The sequence below is a fragment of the Onychomys torridus genome, chromosome 6 (genome assembly GCF_903995425.1).
Source record: "Onychomys torridus chromosome 6, mOncTor1.1, whole genome shotgun sequence".
NCBI classification, from domain to species: Eukaryota; Metazoa; Chordata; class Mammalia; order Rodentia; family Cricetidae; genus Onychomys; species Onychomys torridus.
This window is the reverse complement of record NC_050448.1, coordinates 43829823-43851972: the sequence shown is the minus strand read 5'-3', so window position 1 is coordinate 43851972 and position 22150 is coordinate 43829823. Positions and strand designations below refer to the sequence as shown.

General features: G+C 40.0%; 1 protein-coding gene across 1 annotated transcript in view; it reads right to left on the bottom strand.

Annotated features, from left to right (window-relative positions):
- Lekr1 (leucine, glutamate and lysine rich 1) overlaps positions 1-22150 on the bottom strand; it is a 170630-nt gene that overhangs the window by 26032 nt on the left and 122448 nt on the right. The window contains exon 10 of the mRNA XM_036189266.1: positions 6789-6882. Coding sequence (XP_036045159.1) covers positions 6789-6882 — 94 coding nt within the window. The remainder of the gene's footprint in view (positions 1-6788; positions 6883-22150) is intronic.

The following is a 22150-nucleotide window of genomic DNA, read 5'->3' as shown; positions in this document are numbered from 1 at the left end:
TCTAACTGGCTGGCTGCATGTAGAAGAATCCAAATAGATCCACACTTATCACCCTGCACAAAACTCAACTCCAAATTGATCAAAGACCTCAACATAAAACCAGCTACACTGATCCTGATTTAAAAAAAAAAAAGGCAGTGGGCAGTAGCCTTGAATTCACTGGTATAGTAAAAGACTTTCAGAACAGAGCACCAACAAAACAGGCACTAGGATCAACAATTAATAACTGGAAGCCCATGAAACTGATAAACTTTTGTAAGACAAAGGACATTGTCATTCAGACAAAGTGGCAGCCTACAGAATGGGAGAAGACTTTTACCAACTACACATCCAATAGAGGGCTAATATCCAAAATATATAAAGAACTCAAAAAACTAGTCATCAAGAAAAGAAAAGAAATTTAAAAATGGGTCTAAACAGAATTCTCAACAGAGAAAACTCAAATGGCTAAGAAATGTTCGACATCCTTACTTGGCAGGGAAATGCAAATCAAATCTACTCTGAGATTCCACATTCCACCTGTCAAGATGGCTCAGATCAGTAGAACAAGTGACAGCTCATGCTGGTGAGGATGTGGATTAAAGGAACACTCCTCTACTGCTGGTGGGAGTGCAAACTTGTACAGCCACTATAGAAATCAGGGTGGTGGTTCCTCAGTAAGATGAGAGCATTGATCTACCTCAAGATCCAGCTATTACTCTTGGGCATAGACCCAAACATGCTCAACCATGTTCATTGCTGCTCTATTCACAATAGCTAGAAACTGGAAACAACCTAGATATTCCTCAACTGAAGAATAGATAAAGAAAATGTTATACATTTACACAATGGAGTACTACTCAGCCACTAAAAATGAAATTTGCAGGTAAAAATATGGAACTAAAAAAAATCATCCCAAGTTATGTATCTCAGACACAGAAAGACAAATATAGTATGTATTCCCTTATATGTAGATATTAGCTCTTAAATCAATGATAGCCAAGCTATCTGTGAAAGTAAGAGGTTATGTATGGAGTTGGGGACTAGCGAGGAAAGACAGATCTCATTAGGAAGGGGAAATAGGATAGTCATGGATGGATATGGGGGGTGTGAAATGGGGAGGGAGAAGAAGAGGGGACCGAGGGAGGGAATATGAGGAGAGACAGCTGAAATTAAGGGGCAGTATGGAAACCTAACACAGTATAAGCTTCCTAAAATATAAACAGATATGAAGGTGTCTAACTTTAATTGCCAAATAATGGGGGAGACAGAGCTCCAGCTGGCCATCTCTTGTCACCAAATGAAGCTTCCAGTCCCAGGATTAGGTTATATCTAATTGTGTTGTTAGGCAAAGGGATCCCATGGGAACCCCCAAACAGCTCAGTCTGTTGCCAAGACTACAGGCTGCTCTCCACAAACTGACAGCAAGGCCCCATTGCTGAAGACACCACCCACACAACTCACTGAACACGGAGAAGTTGAGCTGGTGTACATAGAGCTTTCACCCCTATGTTCTAGAGTCTTTCCTTCTCTTCTCTGATCTTCAGGAATCCTAATTGCAGATATTAGGCCATATGAGTTCAGCTCATAGCTCGCTGATGGTCTGCTTTCCACTTTTTTTTTCAGGTGCACTAGACTTTGGAGTATCTAAATTTCTTTTACTTCTTTCTTTCTTTCTTTCTTTCTTTCTTTCTTTCTTTCTTTCTTTCTTTCTTTCTTTCTTTCTTTCTTTCTTTCTTTTTTTCGAGACAGGGTTTCTCTGTGTAGCTTTGCACCTTTCCTGGAACTCACTTTGGAGACCAGGCTGGCCTCGAACTCACAAAGATCCACCTGCCTCTGCCTCCCAAGTGCTGGGATTAAAGGCGTGCACCACCACCGTCCGGCTAAATTTCTATTAGTACTCTTGTCTGAATTGCTTTTTCCATTTCCATTTTGTTTATAGCTTACATGGCTAAACTTAGCATGATGAAAATTTCCTTTACCTCTTGGACATATGCCAAGCACTCATGTCAACTGTTTTCATGTTCTTATCTTCTGATCTTAACACCTGTATCTTTCTGAGTCATTTAAAATTTTATTTTATGGGCATTAGTGTTGTGCCTGCACATATGTCTATATGTGCAGTACCCATAGATTCCAGGAGAGGGCATCTGATCCCTTGATACAGGAGTTACAGACACTTGTGAGCTACCATGTGGGTACTAGGAACTGAACCTGGGTCCTCTGGGAGACTGGACCAACTCACAGGCCCCTTTGAGTCAGTGTTTATTCATTGATTTTTCTTTTAACTATGAATTCTATTCTTCTAGTTCTTTCTGTGTGTGGAAATTATAGATTAAACATCAGACATTGTGTTACAATGCCTGTTTGTCTTCCTGAATCTGGATATGTTGGTATTTCTATGGATATGGATGGTATCTATTCTGAGATTCTTAGCCAGGTAGTAGTGGCTCACGCCTTTAATCCTAGCACTTGGGAGGCAGAAGCAGGTGGATCTCTGTGAGTTCGAAGCCAGCCTGGTCTATAGACCTAGTTCCAGGAGAGCCAGAGCTACACAAATAAACCCTGTTTCAAAAAACAAAAAAAGAATCAGCTTACTTTAAATCTTCCTTTTGACATCTGTCAGGGTCAGCTCATCTAATTTAGGGCTAACAATGCCCAATAATTGAATGACAATTATGGAGTAGCCTTCTGGGTGTCCTGTGCACTACAGGTTCTCGAGTCTGTCTGGTAAAAACAAGTCTGGCTTGTGAGTGTTTGGTCCTTTACTTCTCTCAGACGGGCCTTCCCTGGCTAAAGTCTCAACACATGCATGTTGATCATTCAGGCACTAAGGGTACGTTCTAGATCACCTGCAGCCTTCCTCTTTGGACCGCTCTTCTGCAAACACTAGTTTGAGAGCTGTGGCCGCTTTCATCTCCACGGCCTCCTCAGTTCACAGCACCTGCCAAGCTTAACCTGTTTCCCACTCCCCGTGTCACCCCCTGAAGACAACCAAGGGACTCAGCTACCACTCACAGGTCCTGCCACTGTCAGATGTCTTGAAACCACTGTTTCATTTGTTCAGATGGAAGAGTGAATCTGGTCATTGTGACTGTACCCTGTGAAATGCGGATGTCTTGGACTTTGCATTTAGATCCTGGAGGATGAATTTAGTGTCAGCTCACTTCCTTGCTCTATAGCCTTGATACACTACCTAACCTCTCCCAGTCTTGTGCATTTTTCATCTGTGGAACTGGAATGATACTATCATAACAATTAAACTACACTTATAAAAAGTAGTCAGAACAAAGCCTGCTGTACAGCAAGCCCTCTAATAATGGGGCCATTTCATTGTCTGGATTTTTGGTTTGTAACAGGTATTCCTTGCAGATGATTCTAGAACTAAAATGTTTAGATTTTACTAATGCAAAATTAAGCTATGCCCTCAATATTTTAGCCACATGTTTATCATATATAATTACAAATGACATTATATAAAAAACTTCATCACTGTCAAACTTTGTATTTTGCACACTAGTCTTTTTACTTTATTGATTGAATATTTCAACACATTAAGAAGCATTAGGCCATCTGAACAATCTACTGGAAAAAGAATGAGGGTTTCTTTTTTGTTTGTTTGTTTGTTTGTTTGTTTCTTCTAATTGGAATTCACTATTTCTCTTTTGTTTGTTTGCTGAGACAGGGTCTCAGTATATAGTCCTGGGTGGCCTGGAACTTCTGTGAAGACCAGGCTGGCCTCAAATTCACAGAGATTCTCCTGTTTCTGCCTCCTCAGTATTGGGATTAAAGATATGAGCCACCAACCTGGCAAATTTGGAGTTCATTATTTCTTGAAGTGAAGCTTACTTCTCTGCATTTCACTGTCAGTGTGCTTACTCTAGCCATGAAATAAGGATTTTTGTTTTCCAAGGGTCTATGTACTAAAAATGAGGTCATTAGTACCCTTCCAAAATGTTTCTAGACTGTGATATGTTAATGATAATCTAAGAAAATACTTGGTTGGATTTGTCTGCTATACTAAAAAGCGAGTGTCAACAAGCGATACCAATTGGTTATGTAATTATTCAGGCTGCAAGAGGGTTTTTCCATCACAAAATTTTAAATGATTAGTAACAATATATTGTGCACTTGGAACCAATTTTAAAGGTTCATTGTGCCCATTAATTTGCTTTCTTTGTATCCAAGCAATACTTAAAAATAAACAAAAAATCCTGACAATCAGTAAACAGTTATTTGAAAATGTGCCTTCTTTGTTGCATAGCAACTATTGATCCTATTATGTGTTTTTTTTACATACTCTAAAATAATTAAGCACAGGCACAAATTGTTATCTACTTTTTAAAAATGTTAAAAGCATTTAAGTTATTAAGTTTATTCTAATTTGTGCATTATATATTCGTAAAGAGAACATTTCTTTCCTACGCAAAGGCACAGTGACCCAAGAAAGAGATGACAATGTCATATTAGTGATTCTCCTTTCTCATGAGAGGACTTTTAGGGAACTTTTTATTCATAGTCTTAATAGCTAACACAGTCAATTCAGTCTTATTATTCTCTGGCTTTACTGGCTTGAGCATGATTTACTGCTGGTTAAACAGTAACATTTATTAAGAAATAATGTCCTCTCAACAAAATGAGACACCAATTTATACTACAGGAAATTCTACATGCCGAGGGACATCTGTGAGACAAGCATAACGTACTGGAAACACAGCAAGCACTTAGGAACTTTTACAACATTACACAGGATTCTTTCCACCATCGGACTGACTCTGGATAAAGCAAGAACACGGATTTATTTTATTTTATTTTATTTTTTTAATGCCAGATGCTAGCACTAGCTTGACCTCTGAGTAGAAGAGCTAGGATGAGCCATAAAGACCCTTCTCCAATGGGATGTACTAAAACCCCAGTGGGGTGGGGGTGTGGAAAGCTTCTCAGGGAAAGGCAGGCCCATCCATGCCATCAGCCTAAGAGGAAAACCTCAGTGGTTGGAGGAAAAGATCGCCATACCTCTCTATCTGGGTTAACTCTACCACAACAATCTAAAAAACACAGGACATTTAGAGAATCTCATAATAAATATCCACACACTGCTCTCCAAAAAGCTGTTTTCATTTCAAGTTCTGTGGCCATGGCAGGCTACTTTTCTAGGCCTTCACCAAAACTATTCTAACATCTGTCATTAAAGAAGAAGCCTCCTATTTTGGACTGTTTGGTTGATAGTTTTGGTGGTCCTAGAATGGAACCCAAGGCATTTAACATGTTAGAAAGATATCTTTTTGAGTGTTTAAACATTCAAATGACAAGGGTTGGGGAGATGAAGAAGAACAGACCATCTAAATAAGCCCATCAAATATCATCAAAGGTTAGAAGTGGGAGCCTTACCCAAGAAAGAAAAGGTCAGCTAGATGAGGTTAGACCGGAGCATTTATAGAAACTTCAGCCTGTAGTCTCAAATTTTATTCCCACCTATGTACAACTATACTTAACAGTGATTTTCTTCTTGACACAAGGTCTCTTCAGTCCAGGCTGGCCTCAAAGTCCTTCTTCCTGCCTCAGCCTTAGCACTGGGGTAACAGGAGGGTGACCACACCCAGATGGTCACTTTATAGTCGTAATCTGACTATCTAAGGACAAGGGAGAAGGCACTGGTTCACAGCAGGCTAGTGCTGGTGGAGGACGCCTGAAAATGGAAGTGACGGATTTAGAATCTAGCCGAGCATTAACAGCGCACAGAAGGTTTCACTATGCTGGCTGGCACAGTGAGGAGCGACAAGTGGAGGCTGTAGCTTGAAGGTGGCTGAGGTTACAATAGGATCCGATCCCCAACAAGAACCCGATACCGTGGCTGAACAAATAACAAGGGGCATAGCCACACCCACGCTAATTTCAGTAGAAAGCTCCAGTTCTGGAGAAATTTTAAACCACAGAAAACAGTGAGCTGGGGGCTGGGTGCAGTTCATGGGTAGTACTCTGCCTAGCACGTGCACGGCCTTGGATTCCAAACTTAGCACCAGGTCCTTTGCAGTAACAATGAAGACACTGAGGGAGAAGGCCTGTGCTGGGTACAAGACACAGTGGGAGGAGAGCAAAGTGAGAGGCTTAGGCTCAGAATCCAGCGGGGTTCCAGGGGTCAGCAAGGAGTACTGAATTTGGGGGGGGGGGTCGTCACCAGTCCTTGGTGAGGAGTGCTGTGCCTGCTGAGAAAGTGGAGATTCAAAACGTAACTTGCTTTATTTAGTTGTATTTAAGTTGTTCATTGTTGAAACCTTGAACTATCACAAAGTCCAAAGGCCATAGTGGATATTTTTCATGCTCTGAGAGCAAATCATTCTTAGTAACAGAAAGAGAAATTTTTATTCATTTAACCTTGTCAGAGTAAACCAGTCAAAATTTCATAACTAATAATTTAAAATCATTTCTATTTTCTTATCTTAGAAGCAAAGAAGTGGTAATTATTAGTATTTCTATGCTGTAACAAATATGGTCAAATGCAGATTCTGCCATTGCTGGAAAAAGGTAAATGTTTAAAGTTTAAAATTACGGTTTTCTGTAAGAGCTGAGAAAAAGCCTAGCATTACAAGATTTCAAAATCTATTTTTTATTTTCCCTTTTTTACTTCCTATCACCTTGTCTAATATTTTGGAAAGTGCATATATCTTAAGTATATTTGGAGTGGGAAATTCCAGATGGAAAGAAAAGTATTCAGAGAAGTGGAGACATCTATGTGGAATAGTCTTTTGGCAGAAACACAGGCTGTTTCCAAGGCAAACAAGACCCATACTGATGAGAGCCAATGTTACCTTCTCCCTCCAGCCATCATCACTCAGCAGCTTCTGTCTCAGGGTCTCCTGCATCTGCTCGATGCTTTTCTTATGGGCAACCAGCATCAATTCCCTGAAAACCACAAACCCAACAGATGAGTCGGGACTCAGTCCTCGTGATCTTCCCGAGTTGCAATCCCTGTCTCCCAGGCTATACTTTCCCAACATATTATGCTCACTCCCTTTGACAACATAGACATTGCTTTGGATTGAAACCCCAGAGCCACCTCTGACTGTCATTTCTCCTGCTTTGTCACATCCACTCAAGAGCAGCTGGCCAGAAGGCAAGCCTCAACAATTTCTTTTTAAAAACTGAAGTCCGGGGCTGAGGAGGTGTTCAGTGGGTAGGGTGCTTGCCATTACAAGTACGAAGACTTGAGTTCAGAGCCTCAGAGCTCACATGAAGCCAGCCACGGAGGCATCAGAGTATCAGAGCTCCTACAGCAAGATAGGAAGCAGACACAAGACTCCCAGAAGCTGTCGAGCCTACTGACCTGGTGTATTCAGGGTGACAGAAGATGCCATCTCAACAAAGTGGAAGGTAAGGTTCAATACCCGAGGCTGTCCTCTACATATGTGCAGTGGTATGTACACACACACACACACACACACACACACACACACACACACACATGCACATATACACACACCTCCAACCATGTACACAAGATTTTAAAAAGCCCTGAAGTCATATCAAGTATCATTTTCAATCATATTGCAATACAATTAGAAATCAGTAAGGAAAAATTTAATACTATACAATAAAATGGATGTTAAATAACTTATTCTTGGGGCTGGAGAGGTGGCTTAGAGGTAAAGAACACTGGCTGTTCTTTCAGAGGTCCTGAGTTCAATTCCCAGCAACCACATGATGGCTCACAACCATTTAAAATGAGATCTGGTGCCCTCTTCTGGCTTGCAGGCCGAACACTTACTGTATACATAATTAATAAATAAATCTTTAAATAACTTATTCTTGAGCAACCAATGATCAAGGAATAAATTTAAAATTTTCATGAAACAAATGAGAGTGGAGACACACACATCAAAACTATGTGATGGGGCAAAAACTGTGTCAAGAGGCAAGCTGACAATAATCAGTGACTGTGTAAAAGAAGCACACAACCTTCAATGTGCAACCTATGGCTTCATCCCAAAGAACTAACACACCAAACCCAAAACTAGAAGAAGGAAAGGAAATAAATATCAGATTATAAGAAAATGAAATAGATAATAAAAATACTGTCTTAGTTTGCTTTCTGTTGCTATGATGATCATAAGCCAACCTAACCTGGGGAGTAAAGCATTTATTTTATTTAGTCTCTAACCACAGTTGAGCCCCGAGCAAAGCCAAGGCAGGCACTCAAACATGGCAGGAACCCGGAGGCAGGAACGAAAGCAAAGACAATAGAGGAACACTGGTTTGGTCTCCATGGACTGCTGTTTCCTTTCTTATATAAACAGTACCACCTGCCCAGGAGTTTGTACCACCCACAGAAATCAAGAAACTGCAAGACTTGATTCAAGATGGCAGCCGTCACTGGCACCGGCAGGGCTGTGGGGCACTTCGAGAAGCCTGAGAGACCCATGGAGGCATCAGGGGAGATGAAGCAACGGAGGATCAACCTACAGATCCACACAGTATCTCAGGAACAACTTAAAAACAAAAGCAGTTCTTATGGGAAGATGCTTGTAAGTTTGAGGGCAGCCAGAGTCGTTACATGAGAAACCCTGTCTTAGGGGAAAAACAAACAAACAAACAAAACAAACAAACAACCAAAACCAAAGCAACAACAATGAGAGAGAGAGAGAGAGAGAGAGAGAGAGAGAGAGAGAGAGAGAGAGAGAGAGAGAACTGAAAAATTGGTGGTGGAATGAAGACAGCAGCATGTGCCCCAGAGAAGAGGAACTAGACACAGCAGTGATGGGAGGCATGTGAGCCCAGCCTCAGTGGACAAAGGAGCATATTGTTGCCGAGTGGGCTCAGCTCTCTAGTTGCCAGGAGGCTCGGGTCACTACCTGCCTTGCCCAGCTGCTGCCTGGTGGGTCAGTGCCACCACTAGGCCTTTGGGCCTGGCCCAAGGCATGGGGCCACCACTGCTGCTGCCCCTTCCTCTGCTGCTCGCTTTGCTGGCGGGGGCGGGGGAAGCATGGAGCAGTGGTATTGCCATGGCTGCAATCATGATGGTCATGCCCAGGGTACTGGCAGAGCTGCTCGTGCCAAGGGCAGGTTGGCACACAGCAGCCTAGAGCTTGAACGGGTACCACCCCTGAACATGCTGCCCAGTTGCATGATCACCCTGACTCTGAGCAACAGCAAGAAATCCAAGATGAAGAATGGTTTATTTTCTGGATTAAGCCTTCTTGAAAGACCTCTATGGTCTGTGCTCTCTGGAGGCCAAGTTGATGTCAGTGGTCTGTAGTTGAGAATGAGAGACACTGAAGGCTTCTGTGACAACACCCCCACCCCTCCCCTCAACACACACACACACACACACACACACACACACACACACACACACACACACACAAAGAAACAGTCCAGACAGCAAGCTATTGAAGAGGGCCCTTAAAAATTGTGATAAAGATGCTGAAGTGTAGCTTTTCATAGTTGATGGCTTCTGGCAGGGGTGGGGGTGGGGAAGAACTCAGTTTTCCTTAAGGAGCTGGCGACTGGGAGTTTGACCATGCTCCAATGAGTATATATGGCAACAGAAATTGGATTTGGTGTATTTTTCTTTTTTGAGGTGGGGGGACACAAGGGTAGGAGGGTGACCTGGGAGGAATGGGAAGTGAGTGTGATTGGAGTGCATTGTATGAAATTCCCAAATAATTAGTAAAAATATTATGTTGGGAAAAAAAAGAAAAGAAAATGCCCCAGAGACTTGATTAAAGACCAATATGATAGAGGCATTTTTTTCCTATTAAGGTTTTGGTTGAACTGATCTTGTGTCAAGTTGAGAAAAATCAACACAAACACTAAAGATGAAAATATGAAGAGCTGAGCACTGCAGAAGGCTTAGCAGTTAAATGCATACTGCTCTTAGAGAGACCCCGAGTTGGCTTTTAGCACCCATTTAAGGTGGCTAGCAACCACCTTAGCTCCACAGAATTCTGTGGGAGCTTCTGCTCCCCCAGAGTGCCTGTGACTTAAGTCACATACTCCTACCCGATGAACACATAAGAAAAAGGCTTTAAAAAAATCAGATGTGGTAGCATGCTCTTTTAATCCCTGCAGAAGCAGATAGATTTCTGTGAGGCTGAGGCTGGCTTTGTTTTCATAGCAAGTTTTAGGACAGGCAGGGTTACATAGTGAGTCTCTAATTAAAAAAAAAAAAATCAGAGATGAAAAGAGATGTTACAATGAATACCACAGAAATGGATAATTTCCTGAACCCATACACATCACCAAGGCTGCACCGTCACGTAGAGGAAAACCGAAGAAATCAATAATAAATAATGAAAGTAAACCAGTGGTTTAAAAAATAGTCTCCCATCAAAGAAACGCCCAGGACAAGACAACTGCCCTGCCGAGGTCTATCAAACATTTAAAGAAGAACAGATGTCACGTTCTTCTTAAACGATCCCACAAAACTGAATTGAGTATGAGGCCCTCATACTCCAAACACAGTCAATGATGCCAGCCTTATCCTGCTGTTACTCCAGCCACACCAGAACATCTCAGTTCCATAATAACCCTGATGAATATAGACATACAAATCCTCAACAAAATATTTGCAAACATTAAAATGATTATTATTCATAATAGTTAAACATATGTAAAACAATAAGCAAAATAAACCACCAAAATGAAGGACAAAAATCTATTTGATCACCACAGTCCATTAAAAATGCCTTTGATAAAATTAAACATTCAACACTAAAGTTAGGTATGGAAAGAAAAAAATATATATATAATAATGGCAAATATAATAAGCTAACATATAATCTCATACTGCACGAGAAAACGCTGAAAGCATTCTCTCACAATACCCAGAACAAGACCATCATTTGTACTCAGCCCAGCACCAAAAGCCCCAGGCAAACAAGGGAGAGAAATGAGAGCATCTATATTGGAAAAGAAGATGTCAAATGGTCACTATTTGCAGATGACATGGTCTTACATAGAGAAAAACAGACTCCACCAAACACCTATGGGAATTAATACACAAATTTAGCAAAGTTGCAAGATACAGGATGTAAAAATTAGTGTTGTTAAATACCAATAGCAAATTATCTAAAATAGAAACCAAGAAAGTTATCCCATTTCTTACTTACTGTAAAAAATAAAATGCATAGAAGTACTCTAACCAAAGAGTGAAAAATCTCTACAATGAAAACTATATAAAATAGAATTAAAAAACTGAAGAAAAACACAATAAACTGAAATACATTCTGTGTTTATAGATTGGATGAATCAATACTATTAAAATGTACATATAGACAAAAGTTGCTCATAGAGTCATTATAATCCTTATCAAAGCCATTCTTCATAGAAGTAGGGAAAACAGCCCTAAGAGTTCTCTAGGAAACTCTTGCATGTGTGCATGTACATACACATATGCAAATGCACAGACACCCACACACACACACACATGCATGCACATACAAAAGCCTTAATAGATAAAACAATGTTTAGCAACAAAAAAGCAGAAGGAATTATGCTAAATAATTTCAAAATAAACTGCAAAGTTGTAATAACCAAGCAGTATGAGGCTGACAGAGAGACACAGGAACTATAGGAACAGAACAAGGAACGTGTCCGTGGATCCACACCACAGCCAACTGACTGACTTCTAACAAACACTGGCAACACACAGGAGATAAATGACAGTCACTTAAAATAATGGTTGGGAAACTGAGTAGACAGAAGAATGAAGTTAGATCCCTTAACTGACCAGTTGCAAAAGTCTAAATATGTATTAAAGGCTCAAATCAAATACCCGGAAAAATGAAACTACTAGAAGAAAATGTTGAAGAAACATTTTAGGACATGAACAGGCAAGGTCTTTTTTGGACAAGACCTGAAAATCACAGAAAAAAAAAAAGTAAAAATTGACAAATGGGGTTATGACAGAGCACAAAACTTCTGCAGAGAAAGGAAATAGCCATCAGGGTAAAGAAGTGACATGCATCATGGGAGGCCATACTGGTAAACCACACATCTGATAAGGAGTGACTATCTAGATATAAGGAATTCAAATAACAGCGAAACCAACCTGATACAAAACGTAAACATATCTGAGAAGAAGATAGGCAAGTGCCTTGACAGGTGTGTGCAAGATGCTCAGTCCCACTAGTCACCAGGAAAGCAAATCAGAGCGTGTGTGAGCTTCACTGTAGCCCAGTAAGAATGGCTACTACACATGGGAAATGCTGGTGATGAGGAGAGAAGGGAGCCCCTTCTCACTGTTGTTGGGAATGTAAATTAGTGTAGCCATTTTGGAGAACAAGATGGAAGGTCCTTAAAAAAACTAAAAATAGAACCACTATATGGTTCCGCAATCTCACTGCTGGGTGTATATATATTCAAGGGAGGGGTGATCAGTATGTCAAAGAGACATCTGCACTCCCATGTGCACTGCAGCAATATCCACCAAATGGAGAGAAGCTAGTTCCATCACGTGAAGACAGAAAGCTTGGTAACAAAACACAATGGAATACTATGTGGAAAGTACAAAGAGTAAACCCCAGCCACTCATGACAAGGTGGTTAGAACTGGAGAGCACTGTGTTAAGTGAAATAAGGCAGGCACAGAAAGACAAGAGCTGCATGATCTCACTCAAATGTGGACTACAAAATGCTCAACTCACAGAGTTTGAGGACAGAGTAGTGGTTACCAAGATGGAGAGGCTGGGAGTTGAAAGGGGGTGTAACTCTGGGTCAGTGGTGATGACTGATTACAGTTAGGAGCAAGTGGGTCTGGGGTTCTGATCTTAATTATGTCCCACATTCAAAGAGCTGGAAGAAAGTATTCTGAATATTTTCCTAAGTATGTCATCAACATTTGATGAAATTGGTATGTTTAACCTAGCCACACATCTAAAATCAGTTAAAAAAGGTACAGTAGGTTCTCCTCTAAGATCATGGTCTCACTAGCCACATGTAATGGTACCCAACATCATTTCCCTCCAGTTAAGCCAGCCTTCAGTTCAATTAGAACGTGGTTAGTCACTGTCAACAGACAAGCATCACTACTGCACCTTTAGGGATAGCTATCATGCTAGTTTCATTACGGTTCACGAGGGCGGCAGCTGGGTGGGATTATGACCGTCTTCCTCACTCAGCAGCTTGCTCTTCACCTTCCAGTATTGTGAAAGTTCATCCTCTGGGAGGAAGCTTTCAGGTCAGTTCCAGCTCAATCCCCCCTGGCCCTATGTCCAACGTGCACGGTGTCTTCAGCAAATTTCTGGGGGAGCACCCAAGAACAATAGCAACAGCCTATATTGTTTTGGGGGCTCTCTTGGACTCCCCTGGCTAACAACATCTGGAAAGGAGGTTTCTCATGCCTGGTACTGGGGGTGGGGGTGTTAGGTTAGACAATCTATGGCTCTTGGGACGAGTATTATCACCCTGAGTGGTATAATGTCACTTAAACTACATATATAAGTATTTGCATATCTGTATTGTACGTGACTTTAGGTAAATATAAAATAATGATTCCATACATCTTTTGAAAACATTGTTTTTTATCCCTCTTTCCTCCCTACCTCTACTCTCCTAAACCAGAATAATTCCTATCTTCACTCAACCATTTATCCTTATGCCCAGATAATCGTAGTTCTCACCCCTCATCAAAGGATCTTTATGAAGCAGAAAGAGGCCAGTACGGAAAACACAACTAGTCAAAATGCAGACAGCTGACCGTGGGGTACCTGGCCACAACTGATACGTCTACAGCACAACTCCTGCACCCACCTCAGAAAACAGAAAGACTGCAGGAACCAGAGACCATGAAGTCTGCTGGGAGACTGTGCCTTCTAGTGATCATAGGGGAGCTACACCCATAAATCTCAACAACATGGCTATCTAAATGGAACTTAACAACATTAGTTGACATCCCAATATAGATGTGTTGGGGGGTGTCTCATAAGGCCCCCACCCCTAGACGAAGAGCTACAGACAACTAACACCTGCTGAGAGAGGGAGAATTAGGTTTCCCTGGGCATAAGTCCCCTAAATTGTTCTCTAATACCAAGTGGTCAGCCCTAAAATCATGCAAAAGGCAATTCTGGACAGACTTTCATATGTACATATGTAATAAGTATGTTTAAAGAGGAAGAGTCAGGAATTTGGGAGGGAAGGGAGGGATGGTAGATAGGAAGGAGGAGAGGGGATGATATAATTATACTTTCATTAAAATTTTAAAGGTGCAGCCTTCAGCAGCAAGTTCTCTATAGACATTTCCTCAGCACCACACGGCATTTTCTCCTGGTCTTTCAAATGCCCAAAGCCTTGTTGTTTTATGCCCTTAAGTCATTATTCTGAAATTTTTAAGAATTTAAAACTTTAATTTGTGTTTTTAAAGAGAAATGAGACCAGCTAAGCATGCACTAGGGTTACTCCAACTCCAACCCCTTCACAGCCCTGGCCAGCTTCCTGCTGTCTCGCCTCCCCCACTGCTGGGGCCCTCTGCTTCAGGTGGGAACAGGGCCTGGACTTGAATACCACGGGAGTCAGAGTCCATACTGTGACAGTGCCAGGTTTGAGGGAGTGTGACAGCAAATAAAACAACCCACTGTAACAGGATGAAGGGCAGGTTGTCACAGGAAAAGTCTTCCAGTTTATAAATAAATGGTCCTACATTTTTATTTTGTACTGTGCCCTGAAAGTTATATAGTAGGCCGGCATGTGGTATGTATAAGTTAATAGTGTCTGTATAAAGTGTCATTGATTATGTGCAATTAAGGGGCTAACAAAAAACTCCATCAAACTGGGAAAATATAGGCTGTGTCAAGAGGATATCAGAGCTCAAGTGTGCTCTGCTCTTTGTACTGTTTGAAATGAATTCAGTATGTTAACTTTAGACCTCATTTATATACATGATAGAATTTCAATAGTAACAACTAAAATGAAAAAAATGAAATATACTGCTAGTGAAAAAATGTATACCAAGAAAATACACAAAACAACAATCCTCTCCTCCAAAGGCCTATAATGAGAAAAGAAAAAAAAAGAGGGTGAATACCATGATTAAAATAACAATAACAATAATGGTAAATGGAGAGAGAAATCGATAAAAACATACTAAACTAAACAAGCGATGGTAGTTCTGTGTTCTTCATACAAAATGCCCTAAAACAAGGGCAGGTAAAGATGGAGATGAATTGTGTGGAAAACACTTAACAGCTACACATTAAAGGGAAGAATGTGAATACAGTGTTACTAGGCAAATGGACTTTTGGAACTAAAGCTATTATTTGAAGGCTGAAAAGATAATGGGCTAATTTTACTATGAGTATCTTAAGCCTTAAGATGTATCAACTTAAAATAGCTTCAAAATAAAGAAACTGACATAGCTATGTCAAGTCCACACCACTGTGGCCAAAGTCAACACAGCTCCCTCAGTTATCTGTAATTCATCCCAGGACCCCTACAGATGGCCATGGGAGCACACACTGTACAACTGCAGACTAGATGCGTGACCGTCCAGGAGCTGAAGGTAGCACAGGAGGACCACATGGAAAGATACCATGTGAAGAGAGAAGGCTGAATGCAGGTGATAAGGCTGACTTGGGGCTAGCAGGTAGGGCCTGGTATGTAAGTTGTGGAAGAACACATCATTATTTTCTAGTTCCTATGAAATTGACTACATACTGGGCCAGAAAGTAAACTGCATCAAATTTTAAAATTTTAAGCAACTGTTTTACTATAACCTGCACTGTCTAATATCATAGGCTATTAGATACTAAGATGTGGCTGGTCCAAACTTAGATGTGCTGTGTGATGGACATGTCAGATTTGAACATTTAGAACAATAATCTAAATTACCTACAACAACGATCAAAGTCTAGACATTTTTATTTTAAGCATAGCAAATAAAAAAAAATCACATACTAAAATTAACCTGACCCAGCCAAAGAGCTCATGAACTTCTTGACTGTTGGAGCCACTACTGAGGACAGAAGCTGTGGAGCATCACACTGGTTTTTATACTTTCACTATTTATGATATTTTCATGTACTTATCTACCACCAAAAATTAAGAATCCATGACAGGGTAATAACTAGAAAAAATAGTTTTATGCCTTCTTTCACAACTTGTGTTCATTATCTGCAAAAGATTACACACTTTGATGATGTGTTATAGATATATTATTGGGTTATGTAAAAATATATTATTAAATTTGATTTCATCTATTTATCTCATGTTATTAATGTGGCAACTAATTTAAAAAAGTATATACCTTGAATTATATTCCTTATAAGATATAGTCTATATTCTATAAAAGCAAGTATCAGTTACAAAGTATAAATAAAATACCTCCATGTACTTGACATTTTAAATATTTCTGAATAACCCATAGGTCAAACTAAAAATCATAATTACTACTTAAATACACTTATGTGGTTGATTGTTTTTGTTCTTTTGGAAGGCCCACCACCCAGCTTCCAAATATCTCACACACAGAAGCTTTTTATTACTTATAAATGTCTGGCCTTAGCTTGGCTTGTTGCTAGTCAGCTTTTCTAAAATTATCCTGTCTTTGGCCTTGGGGCTTGTATCTTTCTCTATTCCTGTACACCTTTTCTCTCCTTACTCGGTGTCTGGCTGTGTAGCTGGGTGGCCAGCCTCTTGAGTCCTCCTCCTTCTCTGGCTCCTAGATCTCCTTTCTCCTTCTCTCAAATTTCTCCTTCTATTTATTCTGTCTGCCTGCCAGTCCCTCCTATCCTTTCTTCTGCCTTGCTATTGGCTGCTCAGTTCTTTATTAGACCATCAGATGTTTTAGACAAGCATAGTAACACAGCTTCACCAAGTTAAACAAATGCAACATAATCAAAAGTAACACACCTTAAAATAATATTCTATAACACACTTAGAACTAAACAATTAGTTTTTTTTTTTAATATTAAAACTCATGAGAGAAAACTAAAGCAGACTGGATTAAATTAGGGTGCACCTCAGATTACAATACAGATGGGGAAATGGGTGGTTCTTTATCCACTGTGCATAAACTGGAGCTTAACAATGAGCACAAAGAACAAATCCTAGAACAATCATACAATATGAGGTTAGGGCATGTGCTGGGCATCAAACTCAGGATTCCACATATGCCAGGCAAGTGCCGTCCCCTGAGCTGTATCCCCAGCCCTAAGAATCTAGTTCTATGAAGATAAATAATGTATAAAGTCTAACATTTTTAGGACTAGAAACATAATAGGTAAAAAATTACAGAGAAGCAGGGGCACAACAGATGTTTCTAGGTTTGAAGATGTTTCTTTATCAATTTGAGGGAGTTCCTTTTATCCTGGTTTGCTGAGAAGCAAAATCTCAGGTTGAAGATTACCACCACAGAAGAAAAGACTGGCTGGGACAGACAGAGAAACACAAAGGGACTTCAAAACTGACCAGAAGGTTCTTTGTCCTAAATTGAGTGATTGGAAATGATGTCCATTGGGGTGGATTTCTTAGAACTTACATAAGCCTTCTACATATCTATTAAAGTACTTATAAAAATAATCATTGATAAATCCAGAGCACAAAGGAGAATGATTTGGTGGGATAAAGAGACTTCTAGGTCAAGACCAAGGTGTTCAAATGGGCATGTGTGTAGTAGGTCTCCTGAGTAGAGGCCATCACTGCTCTGTCTGTATTCAGCAGTGCCATCTGTTCCCAGAGAAAGGTAAATTAGTCACTGCAGCTGTGCTGTTTAAAGTTCAGAGTCATTGGGTGCGAGGCAGACACTGCTGGCTCTGATTGCTTGCATAGTTGCCTTTAGGCTGGAGCAGAGGAAGGAAAGCAAAGTGAGCAGGTTCAGGGTGGCAAGGTGGGATGACAGTAACCACATGGGTTGTGGTGTTCCTCCTGGACATTGCTGCAGACTCATCTTCCAATCTGATTTAGATGCTGACAACTCATAAATTTTATCTACAACTAAGATAAATTTGAACATGACTCATGTACCCAACTTTCCACCTGGCTGCCCTGTTTTAGTGTAATAATATTTTACACCTGAAACTTCAGTGCCATACAATACAAATGTTTATTTTTTGCTCACAGCATGTACCATCTGTTGTTCACCTCCACAGGCATTGTTTCAGGATCCTGCCTTAGGAGGAACTTTTGTAGCAGACAAAAAGAAAAATGATCAAAACAGATATTTGAAAAATTCTTTTCAGATTTTAATGTCAAGTGACCAATTCTAATAAGAACTAGGTGTGACTAGCATAGCCCTCTACTACAGTGGGAGGCACACTATAAGTCACCTAGCCCAGAAAAGCACTTCCAAACTCTAAAATCTCTGAACTGGGGAACATTTCTTGGTTCAGCAGTGATGGTATCTCCCACTAGGGTTTTCTGGTTCTACTTTTGTTCATACTTTTTCTGTTCTGCTTTTCCCCTCTGCTGTGGGATGGTCTTTCTGTATACTGTGAATTTGTGTTGCTACTATTGGCTAATAAAGAAGCTGTTTTGGCCTATTGTAAGGCAGGATAAGAGCCAGGTTGGAAATCCAAGAGAAAGACAGGGAGTCAGTGCAGACACCATCCAGCCACCCAAGGAGCAAGATGCCAGTAGATTGGTAATGCCACAGCCATGTGGTGATATATAGATTTAAAAAAATGGGTTAATTTCAGATGTAACAACTAACTAGCAATAAGCCTAAGCCACAGACCAGTTTATAATTAATACTAAGCCTCGGAGTGATTATTTTATAAAAATGGCTGCTATCCAGGTGGGACCAAGTGGGATGGAGAAACTTCAGTCTACAATTGGCACCCAAACTGGGGCATTGATCCACATAGACCTGAGAAAGCTTAAAGATTCTGAGTGCACAGAAATGGAGCCACACTGGGCTTCCTAGTCGTACAGTTTCATGCCAGCAGCAGCACAGAGACATGTCTCCTTCCAGCTACCTATGAAATGGAGCTGGCCACCAGTCACCAGGAAGCAGCATGGCAGATTTCCACAATTTCTCCCACAAGCTGTGCTATAGAAAGGCTTCTCCCAGCCACTGCCTGTGGGCTTGGGAGCACATCCCTGGGCTTAAAAATGCAGCAATGTACTACTTAATACTGCTTCCCAGCATTGGGGAGGTAAGTGTGACTCATTGGTATCTGTGCTATGTTAAAAAGCTGAGCGGGGTGGAGCTAGTAGCCAAAGCCACTTCAGTATACTAGCCATGCAGCTTAGCAGTTTAAAAAGTCTCCTGTCAGAAAAGGATTAAAGATATACAACAAAACAGATATAGATGGGAAAACCCTCTGATTGGTTATAATGTATTTAAAAACATATTTAGGTTTGGGAGAAAAAAGAAAAAGGACAGAGAAAGTCCTTAAAAAAGAAATAGAGTAATAAAAAAAAGCCTCATAAAGATGGAAAATACACAGAGAGTCTAGATACTATATATTATTGCATTGTCTTTGGGATTTTTTTTTTTTTAACTGCAGAGAGACATTTGATTTTAGGGACTACTAAGCTGAATCAACATATATATCTTAAAGGGATCTTGATTTCAACATTTGGTTCTAAGAATATGTTGTTTTAGAAAAGTTTTGTTTCCAGAGAAGATGAGAAACTGTGGATTCCTTCCAGGTCAATATGGTTTCACCAAAGAAGACTCCCTGGAAGGTCCAACATCCAGAATAGCTTCAAGGCAACTGGCTGAGATGATGCAGCCTCCCTGATTACTCCAGTCAGGACTTGACCATAAGCCTAAATTTTCTCAGGATCCTGATAAGATTGATTGCTAGTACCCCCAATCAACAGGAAGCAGTATATAAAGCCATGCCCCAATTCACAAAAATATTTTTATGAATGTTTGTTTTATTTAAAGGGGGTTGATTATAAATGTAATCTCTTTCTAAAGAAAAAAGGGGATATGATATAGAAATAATTTAAAAAGATAGATTATTGAATCTACTTTGATCCAAAAAAATCTGTTAATCTCAAAATATATTGATATGGATTTGGTTTATGGATTTAATGTATAATTAAGAAATATAAGTTAATAATTAGTCATCTATGATATTCAAACTTATAGTCATATTAGTTAGGTTTTCTAGGTATACAGAGTTATATTTCAGATAGGTGAGTTATCTTCAAACACTTAAAAAAACCTACAGAATATGGCATTCAAATATTTTAAGAACTTAAGACTTTTCTGGACAATGAGACACATCTGCTCCTGGCAGAACCAATTACTTCAAAGAGGATGCTGTGCATCACAAAAACTCATTATGGAGTTTGCTTTCAATATGGCAAAGGCTAGCCATTTGGGCAAGAAACTGATCTTGCCTAGAATGATTGACAGTATGTTGGATAAACTGGACATGCAGGACCCATAGAAAAATGACCACTGAATTTGCCAAAACAAGGTGAGATTGTCCTTCAGGTTCCTGCTTCAACAGAAGAAACTGCCAGACATTCTGAAGAACACAGAGGAAAGTGACTGATGAACTTTGCCAAAATAGGCAGGACAGTTCTTCAAATTTCCTGCTTCACTGAAAATTATTCCACAGACTCTAGGTAGGCCTATAGGCTGAAGATGATGCCCCAATGTTACAAAAGAACTTTGGGTGATTGTCCAGGTAGCCAGGTGTCTCTGTCATTTCTAGAATTTTGGAAACTGCTTGCAATGTACTTCCTGTTTACTCAGGTACTATTATACCCTTCAGGGGTCTCAGATGGAGTTGAAGACTAGATAGTTATAATTATAGTATTCCTTTGTTATGATAAAAGGTAAATTAGATGTAAAACTTTAAACTCACAAAGATAGGATATAGAATATTTTCTTTAATTTGCCAAATACAAAGATTAGATTTTGTAACTCAAACTCTTACTTGATAACCGTTTTGTTAAATATGTAATTTTACTATGTTAAAGTTAAAACTTTCCTTTTTGATTAGACAGAAAAGGGGAAGTGCTGTGGGATGGTCTTTCTGTACACTGAATTTGTGTTGCTACTATTGGTTAATAAATAAGCTGTTTTGGCCTATGGCAAGGCAGGATAAGAGCCAGGTGGGGAATCCAAGAAAGAGACAGGAAGAAGGGCAGATACAGGGCAGACAACATCCAGCAGCCCTCCTTCTTCCTCTCTCTTTCTTGGATTTCCCACCTGGCTATAACCTGTCTTGCCATAGGCCAGAGCAGCTTCTTTATTAACCAATGGTAGCAACACATATTCCCAGCATGTAGAGAGACCATCCCACAGCATCCCTCTGAATGGGATATGCTTCTTCTTATTATTCACCTCAGCCATGTCAGAAAGGGCATTAAATACTTTGTTGTTGGGGCTCTGCTTTTAAAAACCTTTAAAAACTTGAATCCAAAGATGTTGGGGAAGGTTGTACACCTTTGTAATTTCTTTCTCTCTTTTCTTTGATTTATTTTATTTTCATGTGTATGAGTGTTTGTCTATATGCATGTCCGTGCACTGTGTGCATGCCTAGTGTCTGTGGAGGTCAGGAGAGGATATCAGATCCCCTGGGAATGAAGTTTTAGATGGTTGTGAATTACCATGTGGATTCTGGGAACTCCTTAAGAGCAGTGAGCACTCAGAACCATTTCCCCATCCCTACTCCCTTGTAATCCTCCACTCTTTCTTGTATTTTCTCCAATGAATCTATGGTTCACTTGCTGGTTATTTTGCATTTTCAGACTATATCTATGCTTTCTATATGCACGGAATCACAGACTGGGTTCTTTTTGGTCCTAGCACCTTTTATTCAGCGTAAGTCCTTCTAAATTAAGCTATACTGTACTATGTGCCATTGGTTCACTTACTTTTATGCTGAGAAGTATTCCATTGTACAAATACAACCATGATCTGTTCTCTATTCATCTGCTGATGGGTATTTAGATTGTTTTGCAGGCTTTGACTATTACAAATGAAGCCACTGTACCTTTGCATGTTTGTAAGGGCATTTACTTTCCTTTCTCTTGGATAAATATATAGACATGGAATGTCACATTTCTTTGTATGCTGACTAGCCTTGTTTAGTAAAATGCCTGCACAAATCTTTTGCTCACTTTTTAGTAGATTGTTTATGTTCATAACTGAGTTTCTAATGTTATTTTGTATTCTGGAAGCAAATTTTATATTAGATAAATCTTTCATAAATGTATTGCCCCAGGCTATGTCTCTTTCTAGTCCTCTGATGAATGTGTTTTTCATTGTGGTA